We start from the raw sequence: 19658 nt of genomic DNA, 5'->3' as shown, positions 1-19658 counted from the left end.
TGATTTCTGGCCCCATATCAGCAAAGAGAGCAAGACAGCAGCCTTTCTCCTGGGAAATGTTGACAAAGTAAAGCCTTTCTTAAGAAAACTAGCAGATTGAACTACTGCAATTCACTGTTCACTGACTGATCAAAGAGGCTGATTCGGAGACTTCAACTAGATCGACAAGGACGAAGTGAAAAAGAGAGCAAATTACTCCTGTTTTAGCTACCCTGCACGGGCTTGACATTTCATTTAGAACTGATCTGAAGGCCACATTTAAAACTCTTAATGAAATTGCACCTTCTTACATTTAGCCTCTACCTCTTTTAGTTATTATGGTGGAACACTCTGCCAAGTTACATTAGACATGCAAGCTCTGTTGACATTTTTAAAACTCAACTGAAGGCCTACTTATTCAGGCAAGCATTTAGTTGATACGGAACCCTGTAGCTTGCCCTACTGTCTTTTATTCTATTTTCTAGATTTTTTTGTTTTCTTTTCTTTTGTTTTTAATGCCAGAGTGCTTCAACTTTCTGAATTTATGTATTTTTTTGTCTTGTTGTTAATCCCATGCTGTTGTTTTTAATGCCACACTGTAACGCATGAAAAACCCACGTAAAGAGGATTAATAAAATGTTAAAAAAGACAGCAACAAAACTTTGAAGCAAAGGCGTCACCACAGTGCTTCCAAGATGGATGACGTTCTCTCGCCAACTCAAAGTATCTGTCAGCACCCAGTACTGTATATCATGGCCCTATTGATTAGCTTCAACCTGTGGCTGATCTTTGACAGTGCAGCCTGTCTGATCGGAAAGTGATTTCTTGAGACAATTTTATCGCATTGTAGTTTTGTGATTGATGCACAGTTTGTCTCCTTTGGACCTCTGTCATGTTTTCTCTGGTTGTTTTGGAAATTCACATTAACAGAGTTTATTGTGTGATCTTTTCTAGCTGTCAAATGTTACTACCCAACTTTCAACCTGATATGACCCAGCCTCGACGCAGCATTGAGTTAAAACCATTTTTTCCATGACGTCTTAATATTATTTTGTCCACACTCTGCATAATTTAACTGACTGAACCTTAAAATTCCCATCCCATCATGAAGTAACTGGAATAATATACAAACAGCTACTGGTGCTACTATCAAGATTATTAATGGGTCTTTAACTCTGTACCTGTCGTCTCTGACTCCACGCTCTCTGCTGTGACTTTGGGGAAAATGGCCTCAGCAGCCAACATGCCGCTCTTCATAGCTGTGTGGGTGCCTTTGATCTTTGGGACGTTCATGAAACCGGGGCTGCAGCCAATCAGCAGCCCTCCAGGGAAAGTCAGCTTTGGGATAGACTGCAGAGAAAAAGCAGAGTGTTCATGTCAATTTTTAGCTTATTCATGTTCTACTTTCTAGGACCTTAACTTCTAACCAGATTTAGAGAATTAGACATAAAAGACTACATTATAATGACAATGAAGTCTTTTTATTTAAATAATTGTTATCATAGTGACATATAAGATTCTTTTTCAGTCATTGTAGTAGTGATGTGTATATCATTATAATGGTGATGATGTACTGTTATTCTAATGATAAAGTGCTGCATGTCCTTTGTGTCATGTGATATTTTCCTAAATGCTTTGGTAATACTGTTCAACAAACCAATAAAGCAAATAGAATTTAATTTGGTTGCTGTTATACACAGTGCAAATCAATATGTTGTGTTTGGCTATGTTTTGTGCAACTTATCGTGGTTTTGAGGAACCTGAGGCCCTTTCACACATGCACTGCTACTCTGCACTTACCTAGACGTTACCTGGAGAAGCTTTATGTGTCCAGTTGGCCTGGACTTAAAACTGCCAGCTCACTAGAGCTCATTATCTGGAGCAAGCAAGTGAGTATGTTGATGACGCTGTGTGGTGTGTAGGTGCTTCGTCTTTTTTCTGCTTGTATACTGCTTTCTTTTCTTTCATTTAGTGTTTTATTTTCATACAGACTATCTGCCGGTCATTTCAATTCCTCTCTTTATTATTTACGATATGTGTTACGTGCCACAGCGTCTGTGTATGGTTGTACCCTCCTGTGCCCAGGTTCTGCTAGCTCCGCCAGCTAGCAAAGGCACTCACTGTCTTCAGTGTTTGTGTTCTTGTTAGCCTTTTTAATAAAAGAACCTTTGTTTGCATTTATGTGTCAGTTTTCCTTCATTCCTTTTTCTCCTGATTAAATTTATTTATTGGGGGCTCGTCCGGGACCTGAACCCAGACGCAACGCAAAAAATGTTCCTCCTTGCTCCTTGTTCCTCTGTGCTTGGCAGGCACCACTCCTCACCTAAACTGTTTTGAGCATTTTCTACATTTGAGAACTTGTCTGATATGGACTATCTCCTGTTGTGTGCTACATGTGTGAAAGGACAAATTCGGACAATGTCCTGACCAGATTATCATGACATTGTTCAGAGATCGTATGTTAAAACTGCTCTATATGTGCTACCTGGTGTACACTGATAGAAACCAGGCAAGGTTACAGCAGGCTTCTGGTCTAATCAAAAACAGGGACAAAGCCTCAAAACCAGGACACTGTGCACAAAAAAATTGTCCTCCATAATTCTACTGAATATTATCACTGACACACTAATTATCACATGGTTAGAGCTGATCAACAAACAGTTGGTGTTTTCTTGACAGGGATGGTAAATGACTGCTTATCTGTCTAACTCTATATTGATTCTTGATCAATTTCCTGTGTGGAAAAAAGAAGGCCCGCACAGGTTTTTAGCATCAATGTAACTGTTATCTCTGAGTCTGACCACAGAGTAAAACTGGCACTTTTGTCATCTTTCTGTGTGAAATCAAGGCACACTTTGGACAGTTTCCTTCTCTCTGCCACAACTCCTTCTTGTTGCAAATTTCCAGCAGTGTAGACACTTTAGTTTGACGTTGCTTGTCAGTGTTTAGCATCACACAACTGATGAAGAAAAACACTCTGGCATTGATAAAAGGAACTGATAAGTGCAGAGGCATACAATTATGATGGATTGAACAATTTAGAACCGGTTCTCCATTCCCCATTCCTACGTGTTCTCAGGCCAGGTGGGAATCCATCAAACCTGTTTTGGGTCTTCCACCACTTGGACATGTCTGGAAAACCTCCACAGGGAAGAATCCAAACCAGTGGTTCGGCATAGTTTAATGAAACTGCTCAAAAATGGAGGTGTGATGTGTTATAATAAGCTCTTACCGCAATAACTTATCTTAATCATATTCTATTATCTTTGTAATAAGAGCGATATTGCATATCTGGCTGATAAAGGACGTTATCTGTCTTTCCATTAGAACTTTCATTTTAAAATCCTGATTCAGGAAGCACCAGAAACCAATTAAAACAGATTAGAGAAAAGAAACTAACAAGCTCGAAGGCTCATAGATACAATGTATACAATAAACAATACTGTATCAGTAATGGGAAAAATACATTAATAAGCAGATTCAGTTTTAGTAGCTTGATTCTGTCGTCATTCAGCTGTAAGAGCACTGATATGTTTGCTGAGTAAATTAGATTCTATATTTGGAATTCTGCTGATGGCTTCAATTAAATCTGAAAGTAGGAATAATATATTTAAACAATGCCTGTGGGGAAACTGGCTAGTTTAACAGAGTTGTGCACTGCAGTCTTCCCTATATTACATAAATATAAAGTAAGTGATTTCCAAATTAACACAGCTTCACTCAATCTTTTAGCATTTGGTCAATTCTGGGGTTTGATTTATTTAAAAGGGATTATCTACTCACCCTCGCACCAACTGAAGGTCAGGTTTAATTTTTAGTTTGCAAAACATTGCTGGAGTTTCATAGGAAAACGTTGTTGCAAAACAAGAATCCTTACTTATAATGACAATATATATTCTAGATATATACCTGCAATCCTCCTTCGTTCAGTGCCCTGGCTCCATATGCAATCCTGTGGCCTCCCTCTAATGTGGGGGCTACGAAGGGATGATGTTTCCAGCGCTGGAACTCCCGGAAGGGGCTCAGGTAAGGATTGGTGTAGTCCAGACCAACCTGCAGTAAGAAAAAAAAAGTTTAATTACAGCATTCCTACACCTTTTCCCAAAATCAAATTCAAGCACTTTTCAAGTTTTTCCAGCACCTTACAGCTGCAAAAAATGACACTTATATATGTTTCAAATGACTTGGCCCTGTATCACTTTGTTACCATAGATGTTACTGTGATAAAAACAATCAAAATCATGTTTCGTGATAGAATTCTACGGACGGGTAACAAATTAAAAGAAAATATAACAAAATTTCATGTTTTAAAATGGGTCACCTGTATGTGAGTAGCCATTAGAAAAGAATCACTTAAACAATTACATCAAATATCTACAATATTCTTTTCAGTTTTTGTTCTGAGTTCAGTTTTCCTCCCAGTGTGTTCTTGTTAATGACTGTTACATCACTGTTACAATAGAGAGCCCACATTAACAAAGACAGACAGATTTACAATAAGTGAAGCCACACACAAAGAGATAAGTGAGGCTCCAGCAAAATAGTCTTCATTGTTGAAAAGGCAAAAGCAACTTGGCTTTCTTTAACTTTATTGATTTCTTTATCTATAAAGTGAACTACTCAGGCAGATAGTGATTTATTATAAAAGTAATGCTGTTTCAAATTCAGAAAGTTTCAAGCACTTTATATAAAATCCTCTTTTATAAACTTGAAAGTGTTTTCAGGGATTTTCAACACTTGTAAAAAAAAAAAAAAAAAAACCCTTGTTTTCAAAAAACAAGGGTGCACCTAATCTTAAAATATATATATTTTTTAGGTTTTTATACCTTTAATTTTTAGTACAGCTGAAGATATGACTAGAAAGGGGGAGAGAGAGAGAGTGGGGGAATGATATGCAGCAAAGGCCATGGGCGGGAGTCAAACCTACGGCTGCTGCAGAGGACTCACAGCCTCACCACATGGGTCAAATTCTCTACCCACTGAGCTGCCCAGCCACCCTCTAGAACTCGTCTGAAGGTCACCTACAAAATTAAACTCAGAGGACATAATTTAGACTCGAGAGGCATTGATTTTGCTTTATATAGCTACCAAAGTTGGCAGTGCATGTCAGAGAAAAAACCAGACCAGGTCATGGACTGTGTTGTCCCCTTAGATTACCTCATGATGAAAAACGGACTCTTTTGAGCTCGATGTCTGGCCAAATTAAGACCAGACAAGAAAGACTTTGGTCAGGGAGATGAAAGCTGCCAGGATGATACTGGCTCCTTGAGGTGCAAGCTGATGACTGAATAGATTAGTCTAATGACACAAAAAAATTAATTTGGCCTGAATGTTTAGTGAAATGCCTGCTTACCACCAGACTCGATTAAATATATTTGGTGAAATGATGGTGGTAGCATCATGCTAAAGAGATGCTTTTTATTGGCAGGAACTGGGAGACTGGTGAGGACAGAGAGAATACTAAAACAGCTGTGTACAGAGGTTTTAAAAACAGCCTGCTCCTGAGCCTAAAAATCAGGATTCATTTTTTGGCATAACAACCCCAAGCAGATCAAATCAGGACAAAGCTGGAGAACCCTCAGGTCAAATCACTGAATGTCCTTCAGTGCTAAATTAGCAGAACTCACTCACTCACTTACTAACTTAATGTTCAATGGAAAAAACATTTTAACTTTCTTTCATTCATGTCCTGCCTCTATAAAATTAAAACGTGGATGTCCAAAAATGTCCTGCAATTGAATGACTGGAAATCAGATGTCATTATATTTACCCACTGTGGCCCTGTACTAGCAGCATTAATAATCTCTCCTCTAGTCTGGGTGCCTTGTCTAATTATGTTCAAAAACAGGCCTACAACCCGAGGATTATTTTTGATTCTGATTTGTCCTTTGATGCTCAAACATTGCAGTTCTGCTTTGCTCAACTGAGACAGCTACCCAGTATCAGGTCATTTCTTCCTCCTACAGACTTAAAAAAAAGGTCAGCCATGCTTTCATCTCTTCTAGGCTTCACTAATTCAGTACATTTTATTCTGGTATCAGCAAATAGGTCCCTACTAATGGTTCCAAAATCTTCTCCTGTCAGTAAAGGTGACTGGGCTTTTGCTGTCCTGGTCCCAGAAACAAGAACCCAAAACAACGGTTCCATAAAATGTCTTTTTGCCCTCTCATCACGTCTTTCCATGCGAAAACACAAATTCAGACCTTGAATTTACATATTTATTTTAGTTGCAAAGCAAGTATTAACAAAAATCAGAGTGATGCTCATGTCTTACCACTTTCACTGTGTGTTTTGACATGGAATGAAGCCTTTCATTTAAAAGCTTCACATTTATAATTCAAGAAAAAAGTGTGCCAAAGTTGTTTTGAAGTTATTTATTCTTTCACTCACTTTGCTCAAGCTGTAAAGACAAAAAACATAAAATAAAGTCCAAACCATGACCTTCTGCTTTGTTTAAATTTAAACTTCTTAGTTTCTTTATCTGCAACTTATTAAGTTTTAGATTTTTGTACTCCATTTCAGGTTTGTGACTTTCAATGTCGAGCAGATGACATTTTGAAATCAAACGGACATCCAGTGAAAGAGAAAATATTTCAAACAGTAGCTGATTGTGTAGTTGATAATGGCAATCTGAATAATTATGTCCTGCAGCAAGGTGTGTGGTTACACAGAAACTGTAGAATGAAGATATTTATTAACAAATAAAACAATAAGCACATTTGTATAACTTTTTTAAATTTGTTTTTTGTTAAACAGAACAGCTGAACATGGACATGAAGAGTGAGATAAAAAAGGTGACATGTATCAAGGGGCTGTAAGTCAGACATGAACTTGGGGCTCTAAGGACACCACCTCAGTACACTGGGCAGTCGCTCTGTCAATTAGGCTTAAGTTACTGAGGCACCTGTTGGAAGGCACTTGGCTATTTATCAGCAATTTTCTGTCAAGCCATCTCCCTCCCTCCCTGTTAATCAGTCTTGTTTTCCTGTTTCTCTGGGCAGCTTTTGGACTACATGCACGCTTGCAATGCAGCTTGTGCAACCCTAATTGGAGTTGGAGTTGCCCGGACACGGCTGAATTGTGTTAGTGGACAGCTTAAGCCTGGAGTGGAAGTCGAAGTTAATTCAAACTGTGCTTTTTCACTTAAGCACAGATGTCATTATCAGCCTTGACGGAATACCCCCCTGGAGATATGGCAGACCGATTCAGTATTCTTTTCTTTTCAAGTATATCTTTTATATACTTTTAATTAACTGCTGGCATTTGTTGTAACTATTTAACTTATTTTCCGCTTATATCTTAAAAGGCAGGTGATTTGCAGCATTTTATTTTGCATCATTGAGCAAAAACTTTTCTGCATATTGTAAATCAAGTGGTGTGAGAGAAAACTAGACATCTGCACCTTCTCCTGGCTCTGTTTTGTCAGGCTTTAGCAAATCTGGGCTGTGACAGTAGATCTAAACCAATCACAGGTTTCTAGAGACTGGGCATTCCTATTGGCTGTTCTACTACTTCAATTGTGCACACACGTTCCTTTGGTGAAATCCGGAATCTATGGCGGGATGTCCTACTGGAAAAGTCGCTACAAAACAGCATTATCAGAAAGAGAATATTAAAAGAGTCCAGCTAATGAGTGACACGCTCAGCCCAGTAGGTTGTTAGCTGACACACAGACACAATAGATAGCTGCTCAGAGCCAGAGAGCTCTGGATGAGAGGGTCGGTGGCAGACTGGATCTTCTGGAGGAAGAAATACCGGAGTCGCTCTGATGCTGGCTCCTTTATTGGCAGGATGAGAGCTCAAAGTGTATGTTTTGAACTTTCGGGATTTAAAAGTGAATTTATCTTCACTCCCGCTTCTCAACCCGTCTGCAGCAGCAAACCATGAAGACATTGTGGCCCAGCCAGACGAGAGCTCAGCGTTTCTTCTTTTAAACTTTTGTGATTAAAAAGTGGATTTATCTTCACATTTGCTTGTAAACCTCTGTGCAGCAGCCGACCACACTGTTTACAGTGAGATACTTACCCCGTATTTACACCAGGCCCGGCTGCGCCGCGGCACGCAGGGGAATAGAACCCATTCTAGTCAATGCTGTAATTTACACCAGAAGCGCCGCGGTGCGTTTCAGCAGCATCCCAGAAGCGGCTCGGCGCTCCGCTCCGCGGAGAGTATGCAGCAAGTCTATTTTCGACGGATGGCGCGTCAATTGGCACAGAGCAGGTTGAACGGGCAGGAAGTCAGGCACGGAAAACAGGAGAGAATCCGGTTGATTTTCAAAAGAAGACCCCGTGCAGACTCGCGATCATAAAGACAGACAGAAAATAAACAATTTAACTACGTAGCCTGCTTATCCATGGTAGAAGCACAAAGAGCAAGGAAAGAGGACTTAATCAACAAAATCAGAGCAAATAACATAATCAGACGGGCAAAACGCTCGGCTGCTGAAACGCTTCTGAAACGCTGCTGGTGTAAACCGCGGCGCAGCCGTTCTGCGGCGCAGGCGCGCCTGGTGTAAATCCCGGGTTAGTCTCTCTGTACATGTTGACTGATTACTGCAGAAATGTATTTCAAAGCCACCTCGTGAGAGTAAAGAGAGGAGGGATGTAAAGGAAAGAATCAACTTGCATTTTTGGCCACACCAAGTCAAACCATGTTGCAGCTGATTTGCACCACCACCACTTTTATTGCGCCAAGCTGCGCCCGGGATAGAATGACTCTGGAGTGGGACCAAAGTGAGCCCAATGAGTCTCCAAGCGGGATGCAGTCACATCCCGCCAACCACAGCCGAGCCTCCTTGCTCCCTCTCCAACAAGCAAGTGTTGTGATACTCAGGCAATGTGTATGCAAGCCAGCAGAGAGGACGATTTTAAAAGTCTCTTTATGTTCACATCTAAGTACTTCTGTAGCTTCTAACTGAAACTCCGTGCTTTGAAATGGGGTTTCTCTCATCTGTCACTGTTTGTACTTTCAGATTTCTGCTATATAGGTGACTGCCATGATAAACTGCTGTGTGCACACATGAAGCGCATGCTGCTCTTCTGGTAGGAAGTGTTCAGGACAAAGAAAACAAAACCTAACTCACCTCCTGGAGATAAGACTCAACAATCAACTGTTTCTAGGCTTTCTACCTACTGTAACTTTAAGTTCTTGGTCTTATAAGCTCTTATTTTATGGTTTTATTGTGGTGCTATATAAATAAACTTATCATCATTAATCTATTCCGACAGGGCTGGAGATGACCTGCAACTGTCCCAGTAAATGCAGAATGTGCAGAATGGCAAGTCAAAAGACATGGTCATTGAATTTATGTAAATTACATGCAAAAAAAAAAAAAAACAGTTTTTTTTTTAATTTCCTCTACAGGATTAAAAAAAACAGAAATAATCTAAAGCTGCTCAAGGCTATTTATTCAGAAGCTCAAGTATTATCCTGTGGTTCTTTACCTGCCTGAATGACATGGAGCTGTCACATCTGTTTATGTCATTGTCAGACTGTGTACAAATAGAGGTGTAAAATTCGCAGTACGGTACATAACTCAGTCATGGTTCTGTGTGTTTTCAGTACAGGAGGGAAAATACAGCCTTTTTGACATTTCATTCTGAAAAATGTAACCATTCAACAGCAGCTCAGTGGCCATACTTCTGACTGTAACAGTTAAGGCACTGAAATAATGACATATTTTCAATAAGAAAAAATAAATAATAACAACACTAATCTCAGTATAGTAATGTACATGTTGGTTATCGCTGAACAACTGCAGCTTGCACTCATTTAATCGGGGCAGGACTGACTAACATGCACATGTGAAGACATACTGAAGTAGGGCTCAACACTTTGATCGTGTGATTAAATTAAATATTCTGTATGGCCAACTATGGTTTCTATATCTGCTCCGCTAAACGCAGCATCAGGTATTGCTTTGGCACAGTCTGAATCAGCAGTAAGAAGCTGTCTGGACACTTTGAATAGAGGGAACTTTACTTCTGGTCCATTTTTGTCTTGTTATGCTAATTGACACATTCAGGTGACACCATCCAAAATGAGAATGTTTGAAGTGTTTCCACAGATGTACTCGACTTCAGTTGAAAATGTCGGAACACAGTTTTTTTTTTTTTTGGGTGTAACTAACCAGGAGACTGTGATGCTCCCATATATTGGATCTAAATGTCATGGCAGGATCCTCCAGCGCTGGCCTCTCCTTTGTGTTTGCCATTTGGATGTCAGGAGCACAGCATGAGCTTGGCAAACCAAGGATATAGCTGATAGTTTTAGCATTTAAATGCTATTAGGAACTGGATGGCGAAGAATTTTCTGCTGTTAAACGCAGACAAAGTTTGGATTATTGTCCCAATCTTCATTATACCATCTATAAACTGTCGAAAATGATGCTGCTAGGCTCTCAACACAATCCAACAGATATACAATACATTATTAACCTTCTATACACCCTTTATGAACAGAGCTCTTAAGTCCTCCACTCAGGGTTTTCTAAGTGTTCCTTTGATAATTTCATGACTCAGGGAGATTGTTCTTTTCAATCAGTAGGCCTTAAGATTTTCAATAATTTCCCATTAAGCCTGAGAACTCTGAACTCTGTCAACTCTGAAAGTAGTTTAAAACCTGTTCACACAGGCATTTGGGTACACAAAATATACACGGGGAGCAGATAAAAGCACATGATTAAAACATAAAATACCATATGCTGATGTTTTATGTTTGTTTTATTAATTTGATTTGATTTCTTTGACTGTGAAGTACGTTGCCATTGGTGTCTGTTAAAGGTGCCATATAACTAAATTCTGCTTGCTTGCTTAGTGCATTGCCAAAACTTACCAGGTAAAACTTGCACTCTAGAATCTCTTCTCTGCATGGGCAAGTACTTAGACGTAAACAGACTATGTGACAGTAATTGTTTGGGCCACAGGGTGCACTGAACAGAGGAGGTCCATTATTGAACTGAACATCCACAGTTTGAGATGAATAAATCTACCGTGACATCCAGTTCTAAATTTTTAAATCATAAGGTCCCAGAGCACAGACAGAGAGTGGCAGATTGGGCAACTCTGTCTAAGTGTGAGCTGTTGAAGCTAAATGAATAATGCCTTGTTTGTGATGACAGTTTTGCTTAGTTTTATTAATTTGAGCTTCTGCAATAATCACTCAAAATCAGCAGGTGAGGGTGCAAAATCAACTCTCATTAACTGCTCATTTCCTTTCTGTCTCTGGATTGCGCACAATTGGGGGGGGGGGAATTAGGATTTAAAGTTCTATTTTCAACCACAAAAATGATTGTGTTCTGTCTGTCTATGGATTTCATTCACTCACTGCACAAGCATGACCTAATTTAGCTTTAATGCTGCAGGGCGCACAGGAGCTCTACCACATTGTCTTCTTCTAAGTGAGGAAGTATATGCAGATCACATAACCCCTTTTTTAAGTTTTTAATAATCATCACTAAAGCAAAAGCCCAATCAGACAGACAGCAGTTTTTGCAGTGAGATGCGTCTGTATGTCAACTCACAGTTGCAGCAGAGAGAAAATCGGTGCTCATGTGGACTTACTGCTAAGTAATATTCAACTTCAACATAATCAGACTCCTCATGAAGCCGGTATAACATTTGATTGAGTGCTTAGCTATAGTTGACTGATATATGTAAACACATTACCATAGGAACAGTAGCCACATAACCTGAAACGAGCCACAATAGGTGGCAATAAGTAACATGCACGCCTCATAGGTGCATGCCGATAATTACACAAACAACACTAACTCTGAATTCCACAAAGGTTATTTCACTATTTAACAGCACAAATGGTCACTTGCTTAGCTGTGGGGCATACAGAAATGATCAGATAAAATCAAATAACACACAACCTTTATTTAAATGTTTTGATGGTGACGAAGGAACGAACGAAGGAACAAATTCCGCCCTGGTGACACCCCAAATACAAAGCTACTCACCACAAAGCCCAAGGCCACTAGTGGCTCTCCTTCATTCAGATGATACAGGAAGGATCCTCCATATGTGTTCCTGTTGAGGGGCCAGCCCACAGAATGCTCCACTCTGCCTGGCCTCCACTTCTTCTCATCAATCATCCACACCTTAAAAAAAAAAAAAAAAAAAAAAAAAAAAAAGGATTCCTTTAAATCAGGGATACGCAATCTTTACTATCTTTGAAAATTTGTCTGGAGCTGCAATTATTTCAATCTCTATTTTTGAGACTTTTCTTTTTTGCATACCTAGCAAAAAAGGGAGACTGGCAAAGTTTAGACTTTTTAAAATTTATTATTATTTGGTGTACTTGAGGACCAGGGTTGAGAAACACTGGGCTACGCAGTCAAAGCCACAGCGAGCAATGGAGCAGGCAAAAGAGCTGCATTCTGCTGACCCCTGCTTTAAATCTATCTATTCGTATTACTTTCCAACAGACACTATATTTGGGTGTGCTTTGAAAGGGTGGGCATGCATAATATATCACTTTATTAGGGTAGTACAGAGTTACTACAGTAACCCTATATAACATGCTATAGTAGATGTTTGTGGCAGCTTTCAGTACTTCAGCCATGTTTTTCTAAATGTCAAAAATATCCATGATTGTGGTGAGCAAAGAGTATTTATGTTTTCTACTGCGACTAAAATTAAATCATGAATTTACACCACAATGTGTACACACTGCTCATTCTCCAGCAGCCACTTTTATCAGTCTCCTCAGGATGGACTTTATTCATTAGGAATGATCAGTCAAACCAGATTAAGGGGAAATTTAGGTCACGAACAGTACATGTTATTTACCTCCTTCAGGCCAATGGCGTAGGTCTGCGGCTGACAGTTCTCGCGCAGGTTGAACTGCTTGTAAAGCTGCTTGGCCAAGTGCCCGTGACAGCCCTCTCCAAACAACGTGACTTTAGCATGGAGCTCCATTCCTCTTTCAAAAACATCCTGACGCAAAAGGGAAGCAGGATGCATTAATATACTTCATGATTGAGAATCAACTGAACATAATACAGATAATGGTACAGCTGGGGGGGGCTAATAATCACTGAATAGCTTTTTGTGTAGAGGATTTTATTTAATCAGACAGAAATGGAAAAAAATCAACTCCTACCTTCTCTGACAAAGGAGAAAAAAAATACATTTCTGAATGGCTATAATAGAGTACTGAATGATGTACCAAAAAAACTGTAACCATAATATTACTCTGATATACAATATACTGTTTGCACAGTATATGACATATTACAGGTTTAGCCATTTTCTTTAAAGAATACATTTGTTCAAAAGGACAGTTTCATTTTTTTCCATTTATAAGCCATACACAAACTCTTTTTTTTCAAAAAAATCTTTTATGAATAAAGGAGGTCAGTTAATGTCATATTCAATGCTTGATGCTTTAAAAAAAGGTGTTTGTGCCCCTACTGGATTGTGTGACCTTTATATCCTTTCAAATACGGCCTGACGTATCCAAGCTATTCATGTGTATTACACACTGCAAAGACTGGCCAGCAAATATACATTTTCAGCAGTGCAATTAAATTACATTTTTTTTTACTGTACAATACCTTCGGTGAGCCATCCTTGGCGATGCCTACATCATTGGTAGCAATTCCCTTTACACTTCCATCTTCATGAAACAGGACCTTAGCAAAAATAATACAAATAAAGGTTAACACTTAAGAGGGGGCAGGTAATATGTTTGATGTCCACTGATACAGATAAACTATAATCAGTCTATAACATTGGATCCAATCAACTGTTTAAGCTGCAAAGATGTAAAAAAATGAACCACCTATATTACAATAATTCATACTCGGCCAAATGGATACAGTGCTCTAATATCAGTGAACCTGATTTTATTTTGTAATTTATTTATTGGGTGTAAACAATAGACAAAATGATTTTACTATCAGATATCTAAAGTGACGTAATGAAAGTTGTAAACATGATCATGCCAGTCTGCCCCCAGTCTCTCCTCACATGAGTTATTTCTCTTTTGTTGTTTTGTTTTCTTCTTGACTCATTTTGATTCTTTCATATGATTAGCCTGAGCTTGAGTGTTGTTCTTTTGTTTGTACTCGTTTCTTGATAGTTGATTACATACAAAAAAATTGTCATGCTGAAAAAAGCCCATGTTGTAAGTCAAAAACTGAAATTCTCTATAAAAAACATAAATTGCAAAAAAGCTGTAAAAATGAATGTATGTATGTGTGTATAAATGTATGTAAAGTGATGTGATCTTTAATATGATGATTTTTTTTGTCTTTTGTGGGCAGGTTTACTGTTAGTTTGGGCAATTATTGACTATATTGATTTCAAGACAAAGTAAGACAGATTTAAGTTTAAAGCCATCATTCTTTCATTAATCTCTATTAACAGATATCTGCATAGGAGTGCAGAATCTGTAAGCAAGTGACAAGATTCTGGTTTCCATTTGTAGTTCCAGTAGAACTGACCAATCATCTTTAAGTGGTTGGTTGGTTGGTGGTTGCATGCAGTTAACAATCTGTGTGAGAGCAAAAGAGGGTGGGACGCATTGGCCGAAATGCAATCTCGAAAGCTCCTGGGTATCATCTTAAGGCAATTTAGCTTTTTTTTTTTTTTTTTTAAGTACATGCATTCTTATTCTGCAAATTTGTTTGCAAAGATTGGCTCTAACTTCATTTTTGTCTCACAAGTTGCTAATCAGGAAGAGGAAGTCTTGGCCAGGACATCTGTTGTCTGTTATTTGTTATCTGATGTTCCACTGGCTATACCAGAAGTCCCAAAACACCGGCCGTTGTCCCCAGAGGGTCAATCACAGTCAGATGACTGCCGATGGGTTCCGAGATTGTGCATCATAAAACAAGGCCAGTGGTGTCAACACTTGTAGGTTTTCAAAGTTTGATCTCTATTGTAGCATATAAGTCAGGCCAAGTGGCAAAACTTTAAGAAAAATCATAAATCATTAAAACGCCTCAAAATTAAGACCGCCATGGTCAACCTACCCAGCTATGGTACATTTTGACAAAATTTGTCTCACCTCAGCTGCAGCATAACCAGGATACAGCTCCACTCCTAGCTCCTCAGCCTGCTCCCCTAGCCAGCGCACAAAGTTCCCCAGCCTCACAATGTAGTTACCATGGTTCACCATGGGCAGACCTTCAGACAGTGAGAAAAATCATGCACATATAAAATCAGCACCGTGCTATGGTTCCATCATTTTAGGAAGTGTAACAACTGAAGTGCAGAGAAAAGTTTTCATGAGCATGCATATGGAGAACAGAGGAGCACTGGGTCAGATCCACGTAAAAGAGAAGACAAGGAATAATGGGGCTCAGTGCATAGACGTGCCGCTTCACCAGAGGCGTCTCTAAATGCACAGTAGGGTGCAGATTCTAGGCATTGTTTTCTGTAATGTCTCCTGATAAGTTAATTAAAATCAGCTTTGGCACAAGCCTATATAACATAAACAATCCAGCAGCTCTTAAACATATACTGTATGCTGTTCACTCATTATTACACTCTCTCCACCTCCCTACACTCATACTGAGTGCAACTCATTTACCAAAAAAGAGACAAAACACACAATAAACAAAGTTTAAGATTAATTTAAATGATAGCATTATTTCAATTTTTCTTTAGATATTGCATTAACATTGTTATTGGGAATTTTTTGGCAGCAATAATTGTGAAGTGAAAACTTTATATTGCGATAGCCCTACTTCACATAATTGAATTTAAAAATTACATATATAGAAATTTAGACCCCATGACTATATTTAGACTGTCAGTGTGTTCATCTTATCTTTGCATCAGTTCAATATGTCTGCTCACTCCAGACACCATGTAATTGAAACTGAAATGCAGACGGACCCTTTTGTTAGTTTTAAATTGAAGCCTGGGTAAGTAATACATATAGTTTCAAAAGTAATGTTTCTGATCTCTGGCTGAAACCATGAAGGTATAGATGAAACACTATCTCTGTGGGGCAGAATATATTAATGTCATCTCAGACTGAAAAATGAAAGAGTATTACACCATTTTTTATTAGATTTTGTTGGAAAAAAGACAGGCGTTTACCTGGCAACAGTGGGACAGGAATTCTGTATTTCTCTGTTAAAATGCTGAACACATCTTCAGTCACTGGAGTGTTCAGGGGAGCCTGAAGTATAAGAGCACAATATGTGTTGTTGTGAGTTTGACTTCATAGGGATTTGTGTGCATATATTTTTTCTGACATTAACACAAATAAATGCTTATTCACACATATGTATGACACCCCATATATACTAGTATGTACAGTATGTGTAGCTATGTTACATACAGCGTTGAAAACATCAGTACAAAGGAAGTACATCTTTGTAGATTCCAGTCAACACAACAAACACACAAAGAAGAAATGCTGTATAAGACACTCACCCCTCGTTCCTTCCAATCGGGAAAGAGCTCACAGAGGGCAGTGGGCTCCAGACAGGCTCCTGACAGGGTGTGTGCTCCAATCTGAGAGGCCTTCTCCACAAGACACACTCGCAGCTCCTTCTCATGTTCATTGGCTAGCTGCTTCAGACGAATGGCCGCTGAAAGACCTGCAGGACCCCCACCCACTATCACCACATCTGCCTCATCGGCAAATCTCTCCATTTCGACCCCTGGAAAAGGACCATAAAAGAGAGAAATACTGAGGAACTTGAGAGGCATTGCATTCTGTTTCAGTTTGCAGTGTATTAAAAGGAAAACTGCAACCCTGTGTGGATTACTTGACAGAGCCTTGCACCAAAACTGACAGCATTAGGCAAGTCTTTATTGGCAGAGGAGCCAACCAAACTAATGACAAGTATGTGATTTTTTTTCTCCTCCAAGAGGAGGAGAAACAGCAAAATTTTAATAGGCAAAAATACCAGGTTTTGGACTTATTTACACCGATTCCTCACGATATAAAACGTATGGTCTTTGCAAACCTTCTCAGTCTATGTGTATTTTTTGTATGCATTTTTTTAAACCATTCATCAGATAAAAATTTTCATGCCCAGAAACCTTGCACAATGAATTTTCTTCTTCTATTTGTTTCAAACATCACACAATAAAACAAGGAGATAAACATGGACACCTTATCAGTCTGCAACTCTGATCTGTCTCTCACTCCTTCTCTCATTTTCTCCCTTGATTCACTGAAGGTACCTCCCTAAGCTGTCGCTATTCTCTCACAATGTCTTGCATTTGGTCACATGAAGGGGCTGAGCTGTCCTCCCTTTCCATCTCCATCAGAGTGACTGCGTGCTTTCCTCATCCACTTTTTAATCCTCTTCCTCTAGTCTTCATTCACCAGATGCTAAAAAATTCAGAAACCTGTTCCAGAAACTTTAATGACAGACGAACGTTTCAGAGCTGATGTGTAAACATGATTGACATAACATGAGACTGCATTTATTTTTAAACAGCCCACAATTTCAGATGAATAATACTTGGTGTGTAAAGGCCTTTACACATGAACCCTTAAGTCTACCAAAAAACAGACAACAGATGCATCTACGAAATAGCAAGGGAAAAACTCAATGAACTCACAAATTGGAATAATGCCAAAGTTTGATCAGTTTTAACAAGATAAAAAGACTTTGGATAATCCAGTCCAACCCTCATGCCATCTTCACTGGCATTTCTCTTCCCATGACCATTATACTACTTACTTAGACATACTATATTAAACAAAATACTATAGCCAATAATGGAAAATATTATAGAAAGTCATCAAAGAAAGGTGTAATGCAGTTTGTGTTTTCTTCATACTATCAGTTTTCAAATATTTCGCTAACTGGCTTTGGTAACTTTATTGCTGGCTGCATGTAATAAATGGAAGTGCACTGTGAGCTTTATTGTGAAGGATGAAATAAATAAAACTGGGTCACTTTTGTTCAGTGTAAAAACACAGATCAGGCAACCAAAAAAATCATGTTCTTAAGGGTAAAAGGAAACAGGAAACAATCCTGAAGGTGTGTACTTATGATATCGGTTATTATAATGAATTTTAGATAATGCAGTGTCTTACCTTCCCATCTTGAATCTTTATCTCTAGAATGGATGGTGTAGTGTGTTGTGATGCGGGGCGTTGCCACAGAAGAGCATGTTCGTCTGTGTACTGTAGTGTACAGTTGAGGGGCAGCATAGTCTGTCTGTACAGTCTTCAGCGCCCTGATACACCTGTGGGCTGCAAGAGAGAGAGAGATCAGCTCCCAGTCAAAGTCAGTTCAAACAGGTGGGCATGTGGCCATTCAATATGTAGATAAGGTGCATACTGGTTTAGTTGAGCCAGATCTGGTTCTCAAATGATAAAACATTAACGGAATACAATGAAATAACAACACATAAGACTGTACCACTGCAGACAGGTGACATAATACAGTAAGAAGACTTTGGTTATGCTTCAATTTAAAGGTCCCATAATTTCAGGGTCAATAGGTGTAAATTACTAAGTAATATATTTGAAGTCACTTAATTTTCTTTGAAATTACTTCCAAATTACCCCCAAATTTCATGGTTGAGTATGTGATAATTTAGCAAGGACCATTTTCATGTAGTTGTGAAATGTTTATTACATACATACATTATATGTAGTGTAACTACCATTTCACTTAACTGCAACATTACCCCAAATTTCATGGTAAACATGATAATTAGCAAGTACTATGAAAATGACACTTTTGAATTATCACATACTTAACATGAAATCTGGGGGCAGTTTGGGGTAAATTGAGAAAAAATTGTTACTTTGTAATTACCACCAGTATGAAAATGGTGCTTGATAACTATCTTATGGATTTGGGGGTAATCTGAAATATATTACTTGAGCGTTATTAAGTAACGCTCAAGTAATATAGTAGCGCTTAATAAAGTAATAAAGTAACGCTTAATTTTTATGAAATTACACTTTTACAAATACATGACAGAGGCGAACAACAGGCTTATTATAGAAGCTTTAATAACTAATATGGAGGAAATGACAAGCAGCTGTCAAGCAACAGCAATGTTGCAGCAGTAGCACCATGCCAGCTAGCACAGAGTTGAATGAGCAACTGTAGCTAAGCTAAATTCAAAGTCCGAGGCTAAGAATAAACATCCTTCTTAGACAACAAAACCCTTTGAATAGCTTTCAAAACAACGTCAACTTACTAACAACACAATTACATGTCTGAAAAAGCGTATATTTATAAGTTAAGCCAGGACAAGGGCACTGTTCAAGTGACCTATATATTGGTTCAACTTTAACCTACATTTTAGCTTGTTGCTAATAAAAGTGAGCTAACTGGACTTTCTCTAAAACAAAGTCAGGCGCACAGAAAATACTTCAATATCATCTATAACAGACTGCAGTGAGCACACAAATCGCGCAGCAACATCTGACAAAACTGTCTTTAAACTGTTAGCATGTTAGCTTTGCCCAAGTCCAGCACAGCAAGCTCCCAACATGTTAGCTAACTAGCCATTAGCCGACGTACCTTTACTTGAATATCTGCTAGCTGGAAACATTATGTGTCAGCTAGTGTAAGCTCACTAGCAGACAGTGGTTTTCTTTGTACAAATCAGCCGAGGTAAAGCTGTGGTGTTCTCACTTCACTGCCAGTGCAAATGTTGTGTAAGCTGCCCGCACTGCAAACAAATGTTGAGCCGAGATACCTTACAAAATACGTCTCATAACAGAGACGTTAG

The 19658-nt window shown here is 38.8% G+C and overlaps 1 protein-coding gene across 1 annotated transcript in view; it reads right to left on the bottom strand.

Moving 5' to 3' along the window:
- etfdh (electron transfer flavoprotein dehydrogenase) overlaps positions 1-19658 on the bottom strand; it is a 27228-nt gene extending 7570 nt beyond the window's left edge. The window contains exons 1-10 of the mRNA XM_084719729.1: positions 19448-19658; positions 18001-18159; positions 16377-16606; positions 16038-16119; positions 14998-15116; positions 13541-13618; positions 12774-12920; positions 11942-12082; positions 3889-4032; positions 1161-1329 (exon numbers count right to left, since the gene is read on the bottom strand). Coding sequence (XP_084575855.1) covers positions 1161-1329; positions 3889-4032; positions 11942-12082; positions 12774-12920; positions 13541-13618; positions 14998-15116; positions 16038-16119; positions 16377-16606; positions 18001-18159; positions 19448-19478 — 1300 coding nt within the window. The 5' untranslated portion in view covers positions 19479-19658. The remainder of the gene's footprint in view (positions 1-1160; positions 1330-3888; positions 4033-11941; positions 12083-12773; positions 12921-13540; positions 13619-14997; positions 15117-16037; positions 16120-16376; positions 16607-18000; positions 18160-19447) is intronic.

The sequence above is a fragment of the Lutjanus erythropterus genome, chromosome 5 (genome assembly GCF_056507025.1).
Source record: "Lutjanus erythropterus isolate fLutEry1 chromosome 5, fLutEry1.hap2, whole genome shotgun sequence".
Classification (NCBI taxonomy): domain Eukaryota; kingdom Metazoa; phylum Chordata; class Actinopteri; order Lutjaniformes; family Lutjanidae; genus Lutjanus; species Lutjanus erythropterus.
Note: the sequence above shows the minus strand (reverse complement) of the source record. Positions and strands in the feature narration are given on the sequence as shown.